At 42.5% G+C, this 20976-nt stretch overlaps 1 protein-coding gene across 5 annotated transcripts in view; it reads left to right on the top strand.

Moving 5' to 3' along the window:
• The window catches only part of ARHGEF2 (Rho/Rac guanine nucleotide exchange factor 2), a 137414-nt gene that overhangs the window by 63614 nt on the left and 52824 nt on the right, over positions 1–20976 (top strand). Inside the window, exon 1 of one of the 5 annotated variants that reach the window (XM_088151165.1) lies at positions 14681–15001. The exons of the other annotated variants lie outside the window; for them this stretch is intronic. Coding sequence (XP_088007291.1) covers positions 14939–15001 — 63 coding nt within the window. The 5' untranslated portion in view covers positions 14681–14938. Of the gene's footprint in view, positions 1–14680; positions 15002–20976 lie in introns of those variants that run through there. 5 annotated transcript variants of the gene reach the window in all.

Here is a 20976-nt window from a genome sequence, read left to right as displayed (position 1 = left end):
CCCTCCAGTGAAGAGGAACAGACCACTTCATGACGCAGCTCTTCCACTGGATGGCCGGTCTTACCATTAAGATATTCTTCCTAATATCAAACCTGAATCAACTTCCCTGTACAGTAGTTTCATGCCAGTGGTCCTAATCCCGCCCTCTGGGGTAACAGAGAACAAGTCCATTCTCTCCTCTAGGCAACCTTTTAAATATCCAAGGAATACTATCCTATCTTCCCTCAGTCATTTTTTCTGTTAGGCTAAACATATCCAAATCCTTTGACTGTTCCTCCTGGGGCTTGGTTTCCAGACCCTTCACCATCTTAATAGTCTTCCTTTGAACTTATTCCAATTTATTATTGTCCTGTTTGAACTGGGGGTGGGGGTGGGGGTGGGGGCAGAACTGGAACAGGACTCCAAATTATCTGATCTGGACTTTTTTGTTTCTCTCAGTACATCACCAAATACCATATGACTTTTAGAGTCATGTTTAATTTGTGACCCACTAGAACCTGGGTCCTTTTCACACGTTCTGCTGCTGTGCTGGTCTCCCCCATCTTTTCATTTTTTTCTCCCTGGATGCAGGGAAATTACATTCCTCACTGTTCAGGCCTGCCTAGATCTTTTGCATCTTCCCTTTTTCTTGTAGTGTTAGCCACTCCTATTCCTCCTGTGTTCTTCTGCAAATGAGATACCATCTCCTGCCGTTACCAAAGAGCATGTTGCCCACCCCTGTGCTAATCCACCATATAGTTTGGTTTCAGAATGTTGTACAAGCCTAGCTGGTTTATGGTGTAAACAGTTAAATCATAGCTTAAAATGTAGTATGAGATGAACCTCTATAACTTTGCTCAGCTTCTTTTAAGATTGTGCATGGATTTCCAGTCCTTGAGGCTGCCAGGACCTCTCCAGAATACACTTTGTTGAGCACTGGAAAAAATAAAACACTGTGGGGTAGATTTAACCTGGCATTACAGAAGCAAACTGGCCATGGCTTCAGGAACTTATCTGGCAGAAAAATAGGGATCTATATTGTGGAAGAAAAAAATTATTTTCCCATCACTAACACTGCAGCCAAGTAACAGGGGAAAAATCTCCTTTCCAGTTGCTAATGCTGCTGCTGGAAAACACCTGTTCTGTGGGCTCAAGGGAACGGATTGCTCCTTGGCAGCATCAGGAATAACAGCTGGGCAGAAGGGGCCCTTGGAACAAGCAAGGCCCAAGTTCCCACCAAGCCCAGAAGAGAAATGTCCTTTCCCAACCTAGAGCCTTCCAGAGGGGTAAGAATGGCAAATTGTGGCATTGTAAACTCAGCATATCTGGAGGAGTGCCAGGATCAGGAACTGGATTGCTATGATCCAGTGCTTAGAAGGACCCACTTTTCAAGGTCTGAAAAGGTCTGGAATGAGTTAGGGGTTCCATGCATCAATGGCTGCATCTGTGGGAGCAGCAGCCTGACTTAAATGTGGATAATTCTGCTCCGACAAGCCTGTCTCATGTGTTTGAAAAGAGAACTGCTTAGAAATTTTTGGATGCATCTTTGACTTGGCAGTATGTTTGATTTGAACTCATGGGACTTAAGATTTACTTCACATAGCACACAAGGTTACAGCTGGGTCATTTGTAGTTCAACATGTTGTGGGAACCAGGCCATCCCATGAAGCCATGGTATGGTTCATTTGTTTGGGAAGAACATGGGATGTAAATAGAGCCGTTGTGTTTGGTTAACCTGGGCTTAGTATGTTGTGTGAAACCAACCTAAGAGTGAATCTGTGTCGTGAAAACAGGGTTAACAACTTTCTGGGGTAGGAAGCACATTTGGAATCAGGAGAGCCACTTGTGGGCAATTTCACAAAACACCTCCTATGGGGAGGACTCTCTAAAAAGCACCACAGTGACTTAATGTTTATATCTTAACCATTAAAAATGGTGCTCCTGAAAATCTTTGTTTTGTTGTCTGGGAGCAACATGTGAGCTGCAGGTTCTCCTCTTGTGTTTAATGGTTTTTATATGAGGTGTGAATCCAGCCCTTTGGTGATTTAGATAACAAAGTATGTTTAACAATCATGGCTTAGTATGAGCATGAACTCATTGTTTCTCTTCTAGGTTTTGTTGCAACAACAAGTAACCTTTTGTAGTTACTGAGGCCCCTTGCCGGGAAACCCTTTGCTTTCTCACTTTCTCTCTCCCCTGCCAATTGCCCACCCCAGTGAAAGCTCCCCCACCAAACTATTTTTCCATTTGCCTTCTGTAGCAGTTTCCTTCCTTTTGCATACTGTATCTAGCTCTTGGTGGGAGCAAATGTATTGTATGTGGAATTTCTCAGCTATTTCAGTGTATTTTTATCAAATATTTTTCAGGCCTACGATATATATTTTTTTCTTTCTGAAGGTTTTTTTTTTTTAACTCCCAGTCACAGATATGTTCTTAACCCTTTTTCCTTTTTTTATAGAAGCTATTCATGGAAAGTGGCTTTTGGTCCCATTACCGCTGCTCTTCATATTTTATATTTTAAGCACATCATTAGAAATGTGTCACTGTTTCTAGGCTTTTTCTGTATGGACAAATGGCTGGAGAAGCATTCAGCCTTGTGTATCCTGCTCTGAGAGTTATGCTTCACATGTAGGTGAAAGAAATTAGTATTTCATAGTTTGCACATCTCTTCCGAGTTATTTATTATAGAATATCGTTTCAGATTTGTGCAGGAAGTAAAATGCCTCATCCCATTCCCTCTGTTCCTCTCCCCCCACCCCATCCTCTCCCCCCACCCCATCCAAAGAGCACTTTCCATAGAATCAGGTTCTGGCTTCATCCTGGTACCATAGCAAGTTTTTGTGCCAATAGGAACTTCTGTCTTTATTTGGAACCTTTTTTTACCAATGTGGACATAACACAGCTTGGGATAGAATACAGGGGGGGAAAGGTTGCATTTTTAGAACAGCCTTTCAAATCTGGCAAAAGTCTTCCTTCAGGGTCAGAATAAAAAGACCTTTGTGGAAGGAGTTATATGTGCTTTATTCACTAAATCATTGTGAAACAAGCTATGGCTTAGAATAATGTTTGTTCTCAGTGTAAGTTTCCTGATGTCTTTGGATTTGCAAGTTTTCAGAATTTCATGTCCATCACTCGATGAGTTAGTTGGCCTTTTCCTCCCATTTCTGCTTCTTCTAAAGGCACAGCTAATTTAGTGTGGGAACAGTGCTGCTAGCATGTAGAATGCTAGTGACGCTTTCTCCTTTAGAATCATTTCACATGTTGCTGGCACTGAAAATAGGTTTAGAACCAAATGTAAGGCTCAGATTAAACCATCTTCCATCCTCTTCTGCTCCTTAGATATGTTACCCCATAACAGATGTGCACTGATGACTTCTGAAATGGTGGGCAAGGAGCTGTTGTGGCACAGAAAGGCCTGGTGGCATGACTGATGTGTATCTTGAGGTTGAGATATATTTCATGGAAGACAGCAGGGGCTGTTTAAATGTAAGGCGATAGTTAATACTCTTTGGGATTAATTGCTTGTTTGGCTGGCTTCAACTTGAGCAGGAAGCAAATTATAATTTTAAAAAGGCACAAAGAAAATCAGGGAAGCAACACCCTCTACTCCTTGGCTGGTGGGAGTGGGGAAAAAGTGAAGAGAAGAGCTAAATAATTAAGGGATAGGCAGGGAGGCAATCAGAATAGAATCTTCTCAGCTTTGCCGTAAAATAAAGGTAGAAGGTGCCCAAAGGGGTTATACCCAATATATCCCTCCCCCCACAAGACAGTATCATTTGGAGCACTTGCAATTAATAAAGCACAGATGAGTCCTTTAAAATTAGAATTGTAATTTCTAAAAACGTTGGATAGGAATGATGTGGCTGTTCTAAAGGAAACACATTGAGCATCCTTGCTGCAATGAAACACAACATTCATGTTTTCCTCCCACACTAGAAAATGGGTACAAAGAAGGAGATGACAATTTGGATATTATGGCACTGATCTGTATGACATCTTTTGGATATATCAGTAATGCAATAACTGATTAAACCTTTTTGGGTGAAGAGGTGGTGCAGCCTGGGTGAAGTTCTTTAAGTTTCAAAGCCCCCTCTGTTCTATTCTCTTGACAACAAGAAGGGGAAGAAACAGGAGAGAGAAGGACAGCTTTCTCTAACCTAATGTGATGAATTTCAATTCCCATCATTCCAATCACAGTTGGAGGGAACCAGGTTGGGGAAATAAAGTGAATATTTCTTTGTACAAGACATAACTAAGCAACAGGAATCTCTATTGCACAGAGAACTCTAAGAAAGAGTTATGGAGTAATGGAAGCACCAGCAACAGAGAAAGGCAAATAAAAAGAGAAGAGACAGTCTTCAAAGAGCATCTTAGCAAAGTTTTATTTTGATTGCCTTTTGAACATGTGGCCCTTTGCTCAAGGACTTGTGCTCTTTCCTAGCTTCCAAAGGCAGTTTGATTTTCTTATACAAACAACTGAGCCCAGTCTTGCTCCGTAGTCCTATGGAACTGGCAGTTCAGGGAAACACGTACTCAGAGAGTCATTGCTTCACAGGATTTGGAGGCTGTATCAAAGCTAGTTCTGCAGCCAAACCAAAGCCCAATGAGCTAAGAGCATTGTTCTAGGTGCACCTAGGTCTTGATTGGCTTTAATGGGTAGTAAATAAGCCCTTTACAGATGCTCTGGAGGACTTTTGTTATGCTTCATGCTCTGGATCCAGAAGAATCCTGGCCAGGCGCCGAATCTCCATGTGGACAACTCTTGGTTATCTCTGAAAAGCTGGATTGGTCTTGCTAGCTGGGGGCTGCATTTGTGGTCTCTTGCGACTGAACAGAATGCTTGTGGGTGTTCTCCTCTGTAATGTTCCCTGAGATAAATATAGCCTTCTCCCTAAGGCTGGTGTAACTCTCTCCCTCCTTAAATTCAAGATGATGAAGGCAATGGTTTTATTGTTTATTTGGCAAGAGGGAATGTCAAATCCCCACAGTGGGAAAGGAAGGGTGGAGAGTTGAGTGTTTGATCCCCCAATGCCCTTCTTGCCAATTTTACTTGGAAAAAATGACACAAAGCTTGGATCTTTTTTTTAGCAAGTCCCAAACTATCCTCTAGTTTATCTCCTCTGCCAGTATTCTTGAACAATGACTTGTTCCTTTTCAATTCCACCGCTACCACCCCTCTCTGCCTGGTGGTATTCTTACCTAGAAGCAAAGTAAGGGGAAAATGCCCACCTCAATCCTGGGCTTTAAGGATTCACTCTAGTATGAATTATTTGTAAAACAAAGAAAGGGCACCTATAAGGCACTCTTCTCCAGCTCAGCATCTTTTCGATCTGTGTTTGGATTGCGGTTCCTAGAATGGTTTCGGGGCTGATTTGTCTCAGAAAAGGGGCCCTGAAATCTGGAAACATCACAGTTGGTAACCCACTAACTTGAGGGGCTAACCTCTTCAAAACTATGGGTTTGTCAGGTTGCTCTTGATGCATTACAAGTAGACTTGGTCTTCCCTGCAAAACATCTGTAAAAACCTTTATGGAAGAAGTGCACTTTGCTTCCTTGCTCACCATGTCTTGGAAGACCTGTGAATATCTTAACTAAGAAGCACCTCTGCTTTGGAGAATGCCTTTTTTGTGGAATGCGATTAATGGGGGTTAGGCTTTGTGTAGAGAAAGTACTTTCATTCCCTAGAGCCAAAAGCTAGATCCATACATCACATTAAACCACAACGTGGCTTGCTTTTTTGGCTTAGTGTGGTACAGAAGATCTTTTTTTTTTTGTAATAACTTTATTAAGTTTTTAAAAAGGAACAGAAAAAACTACAAAAACTAATTTTGAGAGAAAGAAGAAGAAAAAGAAATTGACTTCCAACCCTCCTTGCAACAGATATAAGTAACATCAAGCTCTTACTCTAAATTTAAAACATAACTTACATTATTTCTATTAACCCATATTATTTCTAATCATCAAATCCATACAACATAATTGCATTTTTTTCGGTTTCCCGCAAAAAGTCCAAAAAAGGTTTCCAGTTAGCATTAAAATTGCACAATGTCTTATATCAAATCAAAGCCGTCAATTTCGCCATCTCCATCCATTCTTCCACTGTAAGTAATGTCTTATCTTTCCACCTCTGTACATATAAAAGCCTTGCTGCTGTTATCATATATAAAAACAAAGTTCCATGAGTTTTTTCCAACTGTTTATCCATCAATCCCAAAAGGAAAGTCTCTGGTTTTGATTGAATATTGATCTTTAAAATGTGTGGTACAGAAGATCATTAGTGACTCGGGTGAGGAGATGCCTATCAAATCAGGAGGTGGACAGAAAGTAACAGAAGGAACTGAACAGAGACAAGTGTAATGTTCACTTGGAACAAAAGTCAAATGTACAAATATAGGATGGGGGATACCTGGCTTGGCAGTAGTACTTATAAGAAAAAATATTGAAGTAGCAGATGATTACAAACTGAAAATGAATCAACAGTGTGATGGGGCTACAATACAAAAATAGTAAATGCATCAAGAGATGATTATTTTCCAAATCATAGGAAGTACAGTGGTACCTCGGGTTACGAACACCTCTGTTAACGAACTTTTCGGGTTACGATCAGCTCCGGCCGTAAAAATTTACCTCGGTTTGCAAACTCCGCCTCGGGGTACGAATAGGATACGTGGCCATTTTCCCTCCCGTGACACGGTCTGCGGCCATTTTTCCGCCCCTGACACGTGGTCCGCGGCCATTTTTCCGCCCCTGACACGTGGTCGTAGGGAGGGGGACTCTCCCTCCAAGTAATAGCTGCTTCCCTGTCCTCCACGCCAGAACGGATTAACGATAATTACATTGAACCTTATGGGAAAATTTGCTTCGGGTTGCGACCAATTCGGGGTGCGACCAGAGTCACAGAATGAATTAAGTTCGTAAACCGAGGTTCCACTGTAATTGTTCTGCATTACTCAGACCCCACATTGAATACTGGATCCAATTCTGGGCATCATATTCTTAACTGATTGGAAATATAATAAAATATATTGAATTTGTATTAATTTTTATTCTAATTGTTTGGGGGGTGTTTTTATTGTTTTGTGTGGTGCCCAGAGTTGTTGTTATAATATTGGCAGTTATGTAAGTTTTTCAGAATAAATAAGTCACAAAGGAAGGTAGTGAGGGTGATCGGGATTGGATATTGAGTCTTATAAGGAGAGAATGAGGGAATTCATCAAAGCATTCAACGAAGTTTGTTGTGACCTCATTAATAAAATAATAATATATAGGCTACATGATACAACTGTTAGGGGGATTCATAATTTGCCAAAGGAGGCCATCCAGAGAGTCCTCCTAAATGGCTCCACATCAGCTTGGAAGGAAGCTGTCTTGTGCTGCCACCTCCACCCCCCAGTAAGTCATTTTGCTTAATAACCCGGATGTAGAGGTAAAGAGATTGGTGATGATCTGATTGGCAGATGACACTTTGGAAGAGGATGGGATAAAATCTAACAGAATATAAACTCCTGTCCTTGGAGAGAAAAACACTGAAAAGATCAAGTATAGGATGGGGTGACCAGGCTTGGTAGAAATAGTCCCCAGTTTGAATGAGTTCTGTTCCCAAGGTCTGTCCTTAAGTTGAATTTGTACGTAAGCCAGAACAGTATTATTATATAATACTGTATAAGTAGTATTGTGTAATTAACTTAAACCATTGTGTATTTAACTCAAATCATTGTGTATTTAACTTGAATTTTGCTACAGTAGGGTCTATTCTTAATTATGGGTCATCTGTAAACTGATGTTCTTAACCCAGAGACTATCTGTATATGTGAAAGGGACCTGGGTATTCTAGCAGACCATAAGTTAAACAGGACCCAGCAGAATGATACTTCTGCTAAAAAGGCAAATGGGGTAGATTAACAGGCGTGCAGGATCCAGAACTTGTGAAATAATTATCCCACTCTACTTTAGTCAGGCCTTACTTGGAATAGTGTATCTAATTCTGGACACCACTGTTCAAAACTGGAGTGAATCCAGGGAAGTGCTGTCAAGATGGTTTGGTGAACTGGAAACAAAATCCTCTGTGAAATAGTTAAAGGGGCTAGGTATATTAAGTCTGCAGAAGAGAAGACTGAGGGAAAATATGACAGCAATCTCCACCTGTCTAAAAGGTGGTCATTTAGAGGAGGGAATGGATTTGTTCTCTATCACCTCGAGGGGCAGGATCAGAATCAGTGAGTTAAAACTATGGAGAAGTAGATACAAGTTAGACACGAGAAAGAATTTCCTGACTGATTGAACTGTGAGCTAGAGGAACAGGCTGCCACATGAAGTGACAAGTTCTCCTTCACAGGCGGTGTTCAAACAGAGGTTATCATTTGTCCAAAATGCTTTAAAATATCCTGCACCAAACAAGGGATTGAACTATATGTCTGCTGGAGTGATCTCCAACTCTATGGCTTGATGAAGTGGGAATGTTTAGCAAAGAGAAGAGAAGAGAAGAGAGATACGATAATAGTCTCCAAGTACCTGAATGGGCATCACCCAGAAGAGGGTCAAAACCAGTTCCATATTACCCCAGAGAGCAGGCACAGAATAATGTCCTTATAACAAGGCAGATTCCAGTTAATCGTGAAGAAGAACTTCCTTGGTATAAGAGCAGATGGACAGTGAAATGAGGGAGATGGTGGGCTTTCCTTCACACTCTTCTGTTGGGGATGCTCTATTCTATATTCTGGCATTGATAGGGGGAGGGGACTAATAGACCTTTCCAAGCCTAGTGTTCAGTGATCTCAAGAAAGAAATTGTGTTTTGGAATCCCATAGTGGGGATGAGTTCACATGTGATGCTCAGCCAGAATGAATCCATCTTGTGGATGGATTAGTGTTCCTTGGACATTAGGGTATCCTGACAAGTATTGGAAGAAGCTTATCCTGGAGGGAGCCAAGAGAGCAGTAATTAGGGCCACTCCTGGCAAATACAAATCCCACTTTCCAGGTTATTGTTTCCCTTCCACAAGAATCTTAAGCATATGCTGGAAAATATTGTTAAGCCCAGGATGTAAGTTGTGATGAATATCAGTGGCTGGGTACACACACACACACACACACACGTGTGTGCTTTTGAGTCAGTGCTGACTCCTGGTGATTGCCTGGACAGGTCCCTGCAGTTTTCTTGGCAAGATTTCAGAAGTTGTTTTGCAATTGCCTGCTTCCTAGGGCTGAGAGAAAGTGACTGGCCCAAGGTCATTCAGCTGGCTTTGTGCCCAGGCAGGACTAGAACTCACGGTCTCCCAGCTTCTAGCCTGATGCCTTAACCATTACACCAAACTGGCTCATCTATACACATTAAGCTCATCTATAAAGTGGTTTTTGACTTTAGCATGGTTTGATGTATACATTTAATTATGGTGGTTTGTATTCTATTGTTGATGACTTAAAGTTATATATGCATTGATTGGACCACCATGCCTTGTTCAACAAACCCTGGGTTAACATCCATGTACCCCACGTGTCACTCTGAAATTACCCTTTGGCTGTATTCACATGACATGACATAATGTGACATGCTGATCCATAAACTGGCCAATAATGTTTTAGTTGCATGTCAGTTAATGCAACTGATGCAGTGCAGCATTTTATGGAAAGCTATAAACCACAGTACAGCTGGCCATGTGTAAGTGGGTTATGTGAACACAACCACTGAGGCAACTTGGCAACTCTGTTAATCTCTGAGGCAGAGAGTGGCCAAGACAGGCAAGCATGTGGTGAAGGAATCCTAATGAGGAATATGTCTCAGTTAGTAGTAATGTCAAGACTAAATAATTAATGAAAGACTTTCCTTGTCCCAGACTCAGTTTAGATTCCCTAGAAGCTTATTCCATAATGATTCAGTTAGCCTTGCTGTCTCACTAAAGACTTTATAGTAGGGATGTTTCTGGAAATCCTCGGACAATAAATGGTGTGGTCTTGGTGCCCTTTCACCTCTTTCCCCATAATTGAACCCTCATCTAGGGCTCTAATTCCATCTTTATTCTTGCAGCCCAACTGGACAATGCCCAAAGCTTTGCAGGCCTGTGCCTTCCCCCTTGCGTCTCTCCCTCCTGCAGAATGTCCTCTTGTGGCTGTGGTCCTGCCCAGTGGTAGTCCCAGTTAATAGCTAAGCAGCCATTCAAACCTCTTTTCTATCAGGTGGGGTCCCTTTTCTTTGAAATCCTTCAGCACATGTCTGCTCAGTCTTGCTTCGGTCAAGGGTTATTTGAGTTAAATTTTACCAAAGTGTGTGTGTGTGTGTGTGCACGTGCGCGTGCAATGAAGCGTTGTCTCCTTCATGCAGAAAGAAGATTATGTCCTCATATTGGCCCACAGTTGTACAATTTATTTTGCAAACTAGAACCTTGCACAGCCTGCTTTTAATATAATACCCTTCTACTGACAGCTTTGCCATCAACTAGCAAAATGCTCGTTGTTATAGCAGGTATTGAAGATGAAGATACGGACTGTATGAAAGGAGGAAGTCTGCAAAACCTGGGATGAAGAATTCCCCAGCCCACAGTCTCACACAATAGGCATAACCTAAGCCTGGTCATGCCTTTACCAGATTATACTCATCTTCCTCACTTAAATATAAATATTGAATATAAATTCAATAAATACAGTTAATTTATTGAATTTATATCCCACTTCTCCTCCAGGAGCTCAGATGATTGTACACTAGGATGGGCAATGAAATTGGGGACCATTACTCCACCTCCCAACTTTCCAGAGGAAAGTTATTTTTTGGAATTGGAGGGGATTTTAAGGGTGGAGCTTCCATTCTAGTTTTTAAAATCTTCTAACTCATAAAAATAGCTCAAAATCAAAAGCACCATTTCTGGCTATTTTTCAAGGTTTTGCCTGTGCTAGATTACACCCCAGCAAAACTCCTGCTACTCCTTGCCTCTTAAAAATTAACACTGGAAAACTAAGAAGGATTTCAAATTGCTCCAGGTATGGGTTGGGGGTCAGATGAAGGCAATGTCATCAAGATATGGTAGAAAAAAGAGATTGCAGGAACATGTTCATGCTGGGCTTAAGTGCCCTTAAAACTCGCTGTCCTCCTTTGTGGTTGAAGGAGCTCTCTCAGCTTGGAATGGGACAGTTGAAAATAACGCCACTTCCTACCTATTGAGTGGTTTATATTTGTGGGGCTCGTCATGCTGTTGGGTAACATTTGTCTCCAATCTCATAGGGAGGCTAGTTTCTGCAACCCATCAGCAGTTGGGATCTTCCATTAAGTCGACTGCCTGTTTCCTCCCTCCAGTTTTGACTTTTCCATAGCATGGAAAAGTCAGGAATAGGCCATCACCAGAGAGGCGTGTAATATTTCAGTTAGATTTGCCCCATTTGGCCCCAGCACTGGCTTGAATACCTTCCTTTACCTTCCAGCCATCCTTCTCTAATTTCTTTTTTAAAAAGCAGTAAATCTGAGAACAGGATGCTCTAATAGTTAATGTATAAGTGTACTTTATGTGGACTTATGCGAGGAGGAGGGAATTAACCAAAAGCAAACCGTGGGACCAAGCCTGTAGCAGCTGCTACAGCCCACTTGAGTTACTTGACCTAAGTCAGTGATTGACCTGGAAAGTTGACGAGAAGGAAATTCCCATCGCATGAGTGTCCAGAGGCTTTGCAGTGGGAAAAGCCTTGGGGATTGGAGATGTTGGTCTCACATCACCTAGCAGTAGGGAAAGTCCAGTTGCTTCTGTTGGTGGAGAAGATCCGATCTCTTCCATCTAGCTCCAGTTTGACCTAATTTGGGAAATAATAGCGAGGCTGGAAGCCAAGGACCCTGGCATTACATCTGAAGCTTTCCAGTAAATGTTGAGCTCCAGTAAGTTGTGATCCTTCTTCCCCAATACAGGTAACTAGAGGGCCAGAGGTGGGGTGTTGAGGAGATGCAGAGAAAAACAACAAAAACATTTAGAAAAATGAAGGATTGATTGAGGGTTACAAATGTCTAGGTAGTGGGAAAATTCTAGCTTGGTTGCAAATTCTGACTGTTAAAACCTTAAGTTTAAGAGGGTTAAGCATGCTGAAGGAGAAAGGCACATTCTGCTTATGTTCAAAGGTATTGTTGCCTGTCTTTACATATTCTAGAATTTGTCCTGAAAGAGGGGATTGGAGACAGTTGGTTCCGATTTATTAAATTTTAAAAGAATAAAGGGGTTCTGGAAAAAATAAGGGGACGGGACACAAAGAATTAATCGGGGTGAACCCTTCTGTGAATATGCTATTTTGTTTCTAAAATTAAATTCCATTTTGTCAGGATCTTAAAATTATCTTTAAACAAGAAAAATAAAGCTATGTTCCTTGTTTGAAGTTGGTTTATTTATAGTCATCATCTGCAAGAACTTTATAAAGATGCCCCTCCTCCTTTGTTTGCCCAGCCCTTTCCTCTGCAGATGACCTAGCAATGTTTCTACATTGGTTCAAGGACCAAGGGCAGAGCTCAACTATTTCAAAGATCTCCATCTCATACTGGAAACTCAGCTAATGATGGATTAGGACTAGGATTGGAGAAATCAATGGTCAGTTGCAGAAATTGGGCCTCTTTTGGATCTGAAGTGACAATTGCACCCTCTGAATGGATATAGTCACACATACCTTCTAAGTATGGTAGGTTACAGTCTGGCTGTGTCAGGCCTTTGGAAAAACCAGCCTTTGGGTCTGGATGTTTGTCTATCTTACATGAGCCAGGGTGTTTTGCACAGAAGTTTTCATGTTGCCAGTTTGTGAAGGGTGTGCATCTGTGAGCCCTCTGCTCTAGGAATGTGGTGCCTATAGAATTTCTAAGATGCCTGCAGATGTCTCCCCTAGAGCCTGAAGCTCACTGTTCCACTGGATAGTAATAACATTACTGTTTTCATCCTAGCTGATCTCCAAAAACCTCATCAACATCAGACCTAGTTAGTGGGAAACCACCAGGAAATCCCACAGCTGTAGGTTAGATGGAATATTCCAGGAGAAGGGAAAGGCAAGCCACTTTCATATTGTTTCCAATAAAATAGCATGGATGTGCCTATACATTTTAGAGTTTTAGACATATTTAAATGCCACCAAAAATGTTTATGTGCCCGTGTGCTGGTGAACGCTGGTGGCATTCTTAGAAAATAAAATTTTGGGTGGCATGGTTTGAGAGTGTGTCTGCTTATCCAGAAAAAAAGACTAAGATAATCTGGGATGGTAGGAACATCCTGTGAAATTCCAGCAGTGGAGGATAGACTTGGGATAGCAAGAAACATCTGAGGAGAAGACAGTGGTGATCCACGTTCATATTGATGCTGAGAAAACTTCATGGCCAGCAGGTCAACTTGAACAACACTCTATTTGTGTAGTGCACGTAGAAGTGATTCTGGGTATTCCCCGCTAGCATGAAAGGGAGTCCTGTCAGGACCAGATGGATTTCCTTGTAGTGTCTTTGCAAGCTGGCCAGAATTCTCAGAACCTCATTTCTAGCAGATGAAGGATGCTGGTTATAGTCTGTTATTTCTCTCTTGCTCCTCCAGCCACTAAGCCAACTATGAACTTTGCTTCATCACAGCCTTTCCAGATGTATTGGACTTTAGCCACGGTGGTTGGGAATTATGGGAGTTGCAATGTACCATACTTGGAGTGCAGCAGCTTGGGAACAGCTGGCTTAGCCTGTTCTGTTTTGACTGGTATCTAAATCCAGAACAAACCTTAGTTTATTATTCTGGCTTATTGAGAGGGCAGCAAGCCAGGAGCTTCGTTGGACCATGTTCCAAGCGGCCCGTTTTGGTTTGTTTACTATTTGCACCATGGGAGAAGAGCAGAAGTCAATTGTATACAGTCCATTGACCTGTATACTCATGTCAGTCAGGATTCTCTGGAATTTTAGAAGACTCTGATGTGTGAAATGTCTGCATTGTGTGTCACGGATGTCATTTTTTATCTCTTGGGTCATCTCCACACATTGTTTTCAGTATCTCTGAATTCAGTATTCAGTGGGTAGCCTGCCATGACTTTTTCAGGAACTTTCCCTTCAGTTGCTGCTGCTGTTGCTAAAATAATTTTCCATAATCTTAATACCAAGAGATCAAATGATGCTTGTGGAGTAGTTTAGGTTGAGAAGCTGTGGCTGGCTGCTTGACAGACTGAGAATTTGAACCCAGGTCTTGTTTGTTTAACCCCAACCCACTGGGACTATCATGTACTGTATCTGCTTTCAGAAAGTAAGACCATGACCTCAGAGCGGCTGGGGTGTGTGTGTCTTGCTTCTAGCAAGTGAACAATGAAGGTGTTGCATGTAATTACTTCACTCTGGCTGTTACACATTTGGCAGGTGCGTGTGCGCCTCTGTCCTGGGCAGCAGCAGAAGATTGTTCCTTGGCTGTAGTGTGCCGTGCGATCGCATGGCTGATTTGAGGTTCCCCAAAGAGCTGCAGGGGCCTAACTATAAGCCATCAACAAGCTGAGAAGATGCTACGCTTCTGCATTTCCTCTGGTGCCATCGTTGGGTTGCTAGTGGTCTGCTCTTCTCAGGCCCTGGAGCGGCTGCTCTGAGCAGGAGCATCCAAACTCTGTTTCTGATGCAATCTGCTCTGCTTCTGGAACAGGACTGCCCCTGTTTGCATCTCTCTTTTCAAGTTGGTGTAAGAGCACACTCTCCGTGGGTTTCTCCTCCTCCTCTGCCTCTGAGAGGAGGAGCAAAGCAGTTTGAATAATCCAAGTTTTAGTTTTGAGCATGGCTAGTTAACTTCCTGCGTGTGAGTTGGATGTACAAAGGAAGGGCGAGCCTGGAGGGGGGGATCTTCTTTTTTTCTCTCTCTTTTTCAAGAAGACAGAACTTCATTCATCCACCCTTCTGACTGTTATCCCCCCCCCCCATTTTGTTCTTCATTTGCTTTGGATGCCCAAAACTCGCACTACCAATCTAGCTAGTGGGAGACCCAATCCAATCAACTCAAGGCTGGATTATGTCTCGGATAGAATCTTTGGCCAGGTCTAAAACTGATCGGAAGAAAGAAAACATCTTGAAGGTTAGTTCTGCTCTTTGGGGTCTTTGTTTAGCTAGGGTTTGGGCTGTGATCTAGTGAGACACCCAAGCTCTTGAGTAGTTGAGTACTGTGGCGTAGACTTTCTTTTAGGGGGTGAGTGGAATTTTGAGGCAATTGTTGGTTTTAACTGTACTTGATTTCTGTGCTTTCCAGAGAGCAGGCTTTGAGAAAAAATATTGAAAGGGTGGGCATGGCTATCCAGACTGCAAAATCAAGTCCTTCGTGGCCATCTTCAACCCTATAAGCATGTAGGTTCCTAGGGAAGTTTTATGAATTCATACTTAACATGTGCTTTTGGGATGAGTGGGGACTAGTTCTGCTTGAGAGCCAGAAGTTCTTTGTTTTTACCTTCCTCCCCCAGCCTGGAATCTTCATTTAGGACAAAAAATAGAAATTAATGTAAGAGACAAACACAAGCCTGTGATTTGATTTGAATTTGTAAAACTTTGCAGGCTGTTCAAACACCATGGAATTGGTGTAACATCTCCCTCTCTAGCTTGATCCCCGAACACGTCTAATACGAAAATAAAACTACTGTAGTGCCTTTTGTGGCTTCCAAATCAGTCTCTCCTCTTGGATTGCAGCCAAGATACAAATAGACGGATCTGCTTTTGTTGCTCGCTCGGTTCTGCAGTTTGAAAACCACTTTAGCCATGTGGTGCTGAAAGCACCCTATAATTTTATTTGCATTTTAAAAAAATGCATCTTCCCTCCCACTCCCCACTTCTTGTTTCAGATCTTGCCTTGCCAGATGTCCCTTTATTGTAAAGGGTTGCTCCTGATTCCGTGAACAATAGGGTTTCTGTAGTTACAATATAAAAGGATATCCCTTATATGGAGGATTCACAAATTTAGCTGCAACTATGCAGAACTGATCCCAGGCGCTGTTCTGTTGTGTCCGTTTGAGCTCTTTTAGCATGTTACTCATTTTACTGTCTCTAAGAGAATTTAACTGGGTCTCCTTTATGGATCAAACCGTTCCAGGATGCAGAAATTGAAACATGTTCCTGACCAAACCCTCCTCTCCACCTGCAGAACCTCGTTGGCTGGTTAGCCTGTCCCTTCACATGGGCGAAGACAATGGCTGTCTAATATTTGGGGGTGCTGCTTAACCTAGAGGCATTCCATAAGAAAACGGTGTGGGTCTCCCAACTGTTGACAAGGAGGTGGTGCGTGGAGCAGGGTGCAAGCTCTCTCAGATTTGGAGGGGGTATTCCTCCTCCTCCTCCAGCCTCATGTGCTCCAGATGAAACCGTCATGTGGTTGCCCATGCTGGCTGTGGATGATCAAAGATGGTAGTCCCCAAGCTGTGGATATAGGCAGTTCATTTTAGGCTGCAAAATTGGCACTGCTTTCTGAAATGTAGTAATAAGACCCAGCTCAGTGGAGGATTTTGGAGCATTCACTACTCCTGGCCCAGTTGACCTTACTGGACTGTTGTAAAGGTAAAATGAAGGGAGAGCCCCTCATGGGTGCTGTCTTGAAAACCCTAATAGAAGGCGGGCTATAAATGCAGTAACTAAATAAGGTTAGTTTCTGAATAATGTGGCAGATCATTTGGGAAAGCCATTTTTCCTGATACATCCCAGTTCCTTTCTTTTGTAAAATTGAACAAACTCCTCTGTGTCGAAGTAGAATTTTAAGTAGTTTTTTTAGCAGATTGAGACATTCGGGGCGGGGGCATGTACTAGGGGGACAGAGGCATGTACTGTGTCAATTTTTTAATGTTAAAAAAATGCCTTGGGGTAACCTTGTGAAATGAGACAGCACGGAAGAGGAACGGCCTTTGTTTATTGCTCCCTCCCTAAATCCCTTCGGTTCTACAGAAAGGAGCAAGGGGGGAGGGGGGATTCTCCATCAGCCCTTGAGCTGTGATTTATTCGGTCTTTGGCATAAGGGAACAACGTTTGTAATAAGTTGGGATGTTTAATTGTAGTTATTTTTAAACAGCTCAACTGCTGAGCCTAAAATAGCTTTCCCTTCTTAAAACTTATTTTTTTCTTCCTAAAACCTTTCTTTTTACACTCATAGCTGTGTGATGGGATGTCTCGAATACATGCATTTATATTTGAAACTTTACAAACAGAGCTATAAAAAAATAAACCCCACTTAACCCTGACTTTGACAAAAAATTAGCTTGCAGACCCCATGTTTATCCTTACAAGAATGCTGTGAGGTAGATTGCCCCTTCTCCTTTTACAGAGAGGGGCCTGAGACTGGGGCTGAATTTGTAGAACAGCTAGACTGGGCTCCAAAGAGGTCAGGTTGTTTAGGTTCAATATGTTGTGGGAACTAGGCTCACTCGTTAAGTCATGATATGGTTTATTTGGTGGAGGCGTGGCATGTTATGGGAACACAGCCATGGTGCTCTGTTAACTCAGGTGTTGTTGCCAAGAGTTGAAGGACTTGAGGGAGACCTTAGCTTTAGGAACACAGGCTTTGTTTCCTTTGTTTGAGGCTCCAGGGATCAACTGTTTTTCCCTTTTGTGCTCCACAGCAGGAGAGGCATGAGGGATGCAGGGTTCAGACTTGAAGCAGCAATCAGGAAGGCACCTTTGAGCGTATGCCGAGTGCTCATCTTGGCCAGCTTCTGTTCATTTTGGCTTCTTGATCAAAGCTTCTGTCGTGGCAGCGCGTGCTTCCTACTATCACACTTCTCATTTTAGAAATGCTCTGGTGCTGCCTTTGTGGTTTCTCTTCCTACCCAGTGTCTTGCAAAACAGTGGCCCCTGGATGTTGAAATAGTTTTCGGTCTCTTGAAAGCCCAGTCTTGTTTTTGTTGGTGCTGGTGTGGGGGAAGAGGCGAGTCAGAGGTTTCCACCAAGTTGATGCAAGGCTTGTACCATCCTCCCCTCTTGGCTGCCACAGCTGGCACCCAAGACCCTCTCTGCTGCCAAATGTGGCAATTGATCAGGCAGATGTTTCAGAGAAACTCGAGGTTTTACAGCTACGATGGAAAAAGGCCTCTGGAAGTGGTGGACTGAGAAGGAGAGGGCTGGGAAGCAAGCATTTTGCCCCCTTCTCCCCCAGGCACAAGTCACTTCTAAGAACTTGAGGGGTTAAATGGTACAAGATCCATTTAACACTTTCATGGCAAGCAACAAGAGCTGTTGCTCTGACGCCTTTGAAAAAACAGTGGGATATTTGGGAAGGCTGGGAAAACTCCTTGCTGGTTCAGAGAGTCTTCATGAATGCGAATCGGTCCAAATAGTTTCCACAAACCTTGATGTTCATTCTTTCCCCATTTGTTCTTAGGGAAATCCTGCAAGACACAGTAGTGCTGTCGCCATTTATAGCAAAAGGCAACTGAGGCAATCAACACTTTGTAGAGATGGAAATATAGATTTCCCCTCTCTGAAACAAATGCATCAAGTGTCTTTAATTTTTAAAAAAGTTAAAATTCATTTTCCTTCTGATTTGACTGTGGTTACAAGGTTATAAGGATGAGGTGTTTTGCATATGCTCAGTGGCACATTTTAATCTGTATAAAACGATAGCAAATACTACCTTTTCTTTTTCCATAGATTAAGTCAGGTTGCAACCTACACGCTTACTCTCCCTCCTGGAATCCTCATAACAAAAGTTTTATAAACATCCATATTGCAAGGAAAAATAGTGGAAAGCATGCATGTCTTTTAGAAGTATAAACCTGAAATAGGGTTTATAGGAACTGGGAATTGCTGTGACCTGTAACTGCATTCCACACAGCCAGAGGCACTGTCATTTTATGGTCTTCAGAGCTCTCACTCTGAAACCATCTTTTGAGGTTATCACGTTTCTCTTTCTGTTAGGGTCACCCACCCACTCACAGAACAACAGAGTTGGACAAAACAAACGTCTATATTAAACTGGAGAAACACTGGGTTTCAAGGTGGAATCCACCCGTCTCATTGTGTATTTTCCACCTTCTAAAAAGAGACGGTGCTTTTTGGTGATGCACTTCCTTCCAGTTCTCTAGGGAACGCCATGCTATTGCTTGCTTCTTTGTACCCTTTCATATTGTCTCAGTACTTGGCTGCTTCTGGGGATTGCTGTGCTTCTCTTCTGAACTGAAATACCAGAAGCATTTCACCAAAGACAAGAGGCAGGGCTGAGCTGCAATCAGCCTTTATGTTTCTAGAAATGAGGGTTGACCTTTGTTCCTTTGTCCCAGGAACTTGATACCTACAGCCATACTAGCAACTCATTCACCATAACATCTCTTGCCTAAAATCACTTGCTGTATTCATCACCTTTCATTGGGGGGGGGGGGGGGGAGGTGTCACTGCTGTCTATTTGTAACCCTTCCTGTGTTTTCCCAGAGGCCATTCCATCTTTTCTCTGCTCAGAAGAAGGAGAGAGCTGCACAGTTCTTTTTGATAAAACCCTCCTTCTGGAAACACAACACCCTAATCCGGGTGGGCCAAAAAGGATGCCTAAAACAAAATACAGTAACTAAATAAACTCATTCCAGTTTAGTCAGGTATGTTGTGTGAACTCCACTCTTGAGTCTAAACTTCAGACTTGATTATTACCACTGAGCGTAGATTTTGTTTTTAAGTTTCTGCTCCCTTTCTCCTTACTTTGTGCCCCATCTGGCTTTATAAAGGACTCTATAGATCCCAAAGCCATGCTCTGTTGGGGTATTGTGTTGGCTCCCTGTGACCCTGTAGATTTAGTTGTTTGTTGAAGATATTGCTCCCCCCCTTCCTTTGTTACACTACGCAGTTTTAAAATCTTTTTAGGAGAAAATAGGGCCTTCAATGGGGATTCCCTTACTGTGGAGGGCTAAGTTTAATGGACAATCTGGCATTTATTTGGCTGCAGAAAGGGTGTTTCCTCTCTCTTTTTTTTTCAACCTCTGCTGGTCATCGACCCACAGGAGTCTTGTTGTATTTTCCTTCCCCTCCCTTTCCAATTATTTTGAGAATGAATGATCCAGAACTTTGGAATGATGCCATCTTCCCAGCCAGCTGCCATATCTTTTCACCATTAATAATACCCAAAGTTGTTGTGGTTTTGTGTGACTCTTGAGGGAGATCAGAGACCACTTGCCCTCCATGTTTATGGGAGGGAGTTGGGGGGAGAGCAGGGAAAAATGGGCCGGGAGCCTCCATCTGGCATTGGATGCGTACACCGACATTTTGCATCCAAATCTGACCCAGCCACCATTTGTTCCTTGGGAGACCTCAGATCTCTTTGGATAAGCTGATGCTCACCTGTGCATCTATTGCTTTACCAACTTTCCTTTCTTTTCCTCAAACTTTTCTCTTTGGAATAAATATCTGTGTGACAGGGCAGGAAAGTAAATCTATCTGCTGCTTGTGAATAAAAAGGTGAAGAGTCTGTGTTCTTTTTCAACGTGGTGTTTATTGGGAATTATTTACCTTTGTCAAATATAGTTTTTCATTCTTGAATAGTCAAGGGGTCCAGGCAGCAGTAGAAGACTCTGTTCAAGCAAGCCTTGAAGTTGATCCCTAATTTCCATCTGAGCCTCGTGGAACAGCATCCCTGACAATAGGGCAGTTAATGGAGTGCAGGCTCTTGATGCAGAAAGATGAGCACTTGAAGACATTTGGGGACCTAAAGATTAAAAAATGGCAAAATCTTCTTCTGGGTTGATTACCTGGTGACTACGTGGACCAGCACACCAAAAAATCCTAAAAAGGATTATATCCTCCCTTAAGCCACCTTCTGCTGGACCTGGCCTGTTAGTACTTGCTTCAATGGGGCTGATTAATTCCATGCCATGGGTCAAATTGGTCTCCCCCTCTAAATAGTTGCTGCTTATTGATACCCCAAATCAGTCAGCTCACCTTTTCTTTGAGTTTAGGAGTCCTTTTGTAACACCTGAATCTTTCCATTGGTTCAAACAAATAGGGAGTGGTATTTCCCTGTAATTAATGACCTCTAAGAGCAAGAATGTAAGTGCATTTGTGGGAAGCCAACTCAGGGGCCAATTGGTTCTGTACCAGAAG

Source organism: Python bivittatus, unplaced genomic scaffold, assembly GCF_059951505.1.
Source record: "Python bivittatus isolate LINGU-HERP-01145 unplaced genomic scaffold, Pbiv_v1 ctg000660_np1212, whole genome shotgun sequence".
NCBI lineage: Eukaryota > Metazoa > Chordata > Lepidosauria > Squamata > Pythonidae > Python > Python bivittatus.
Note: the sequence above shows the minus strand (reverse complement) of the source record. Positions and strands in the feature narration are given on the sequence as shown.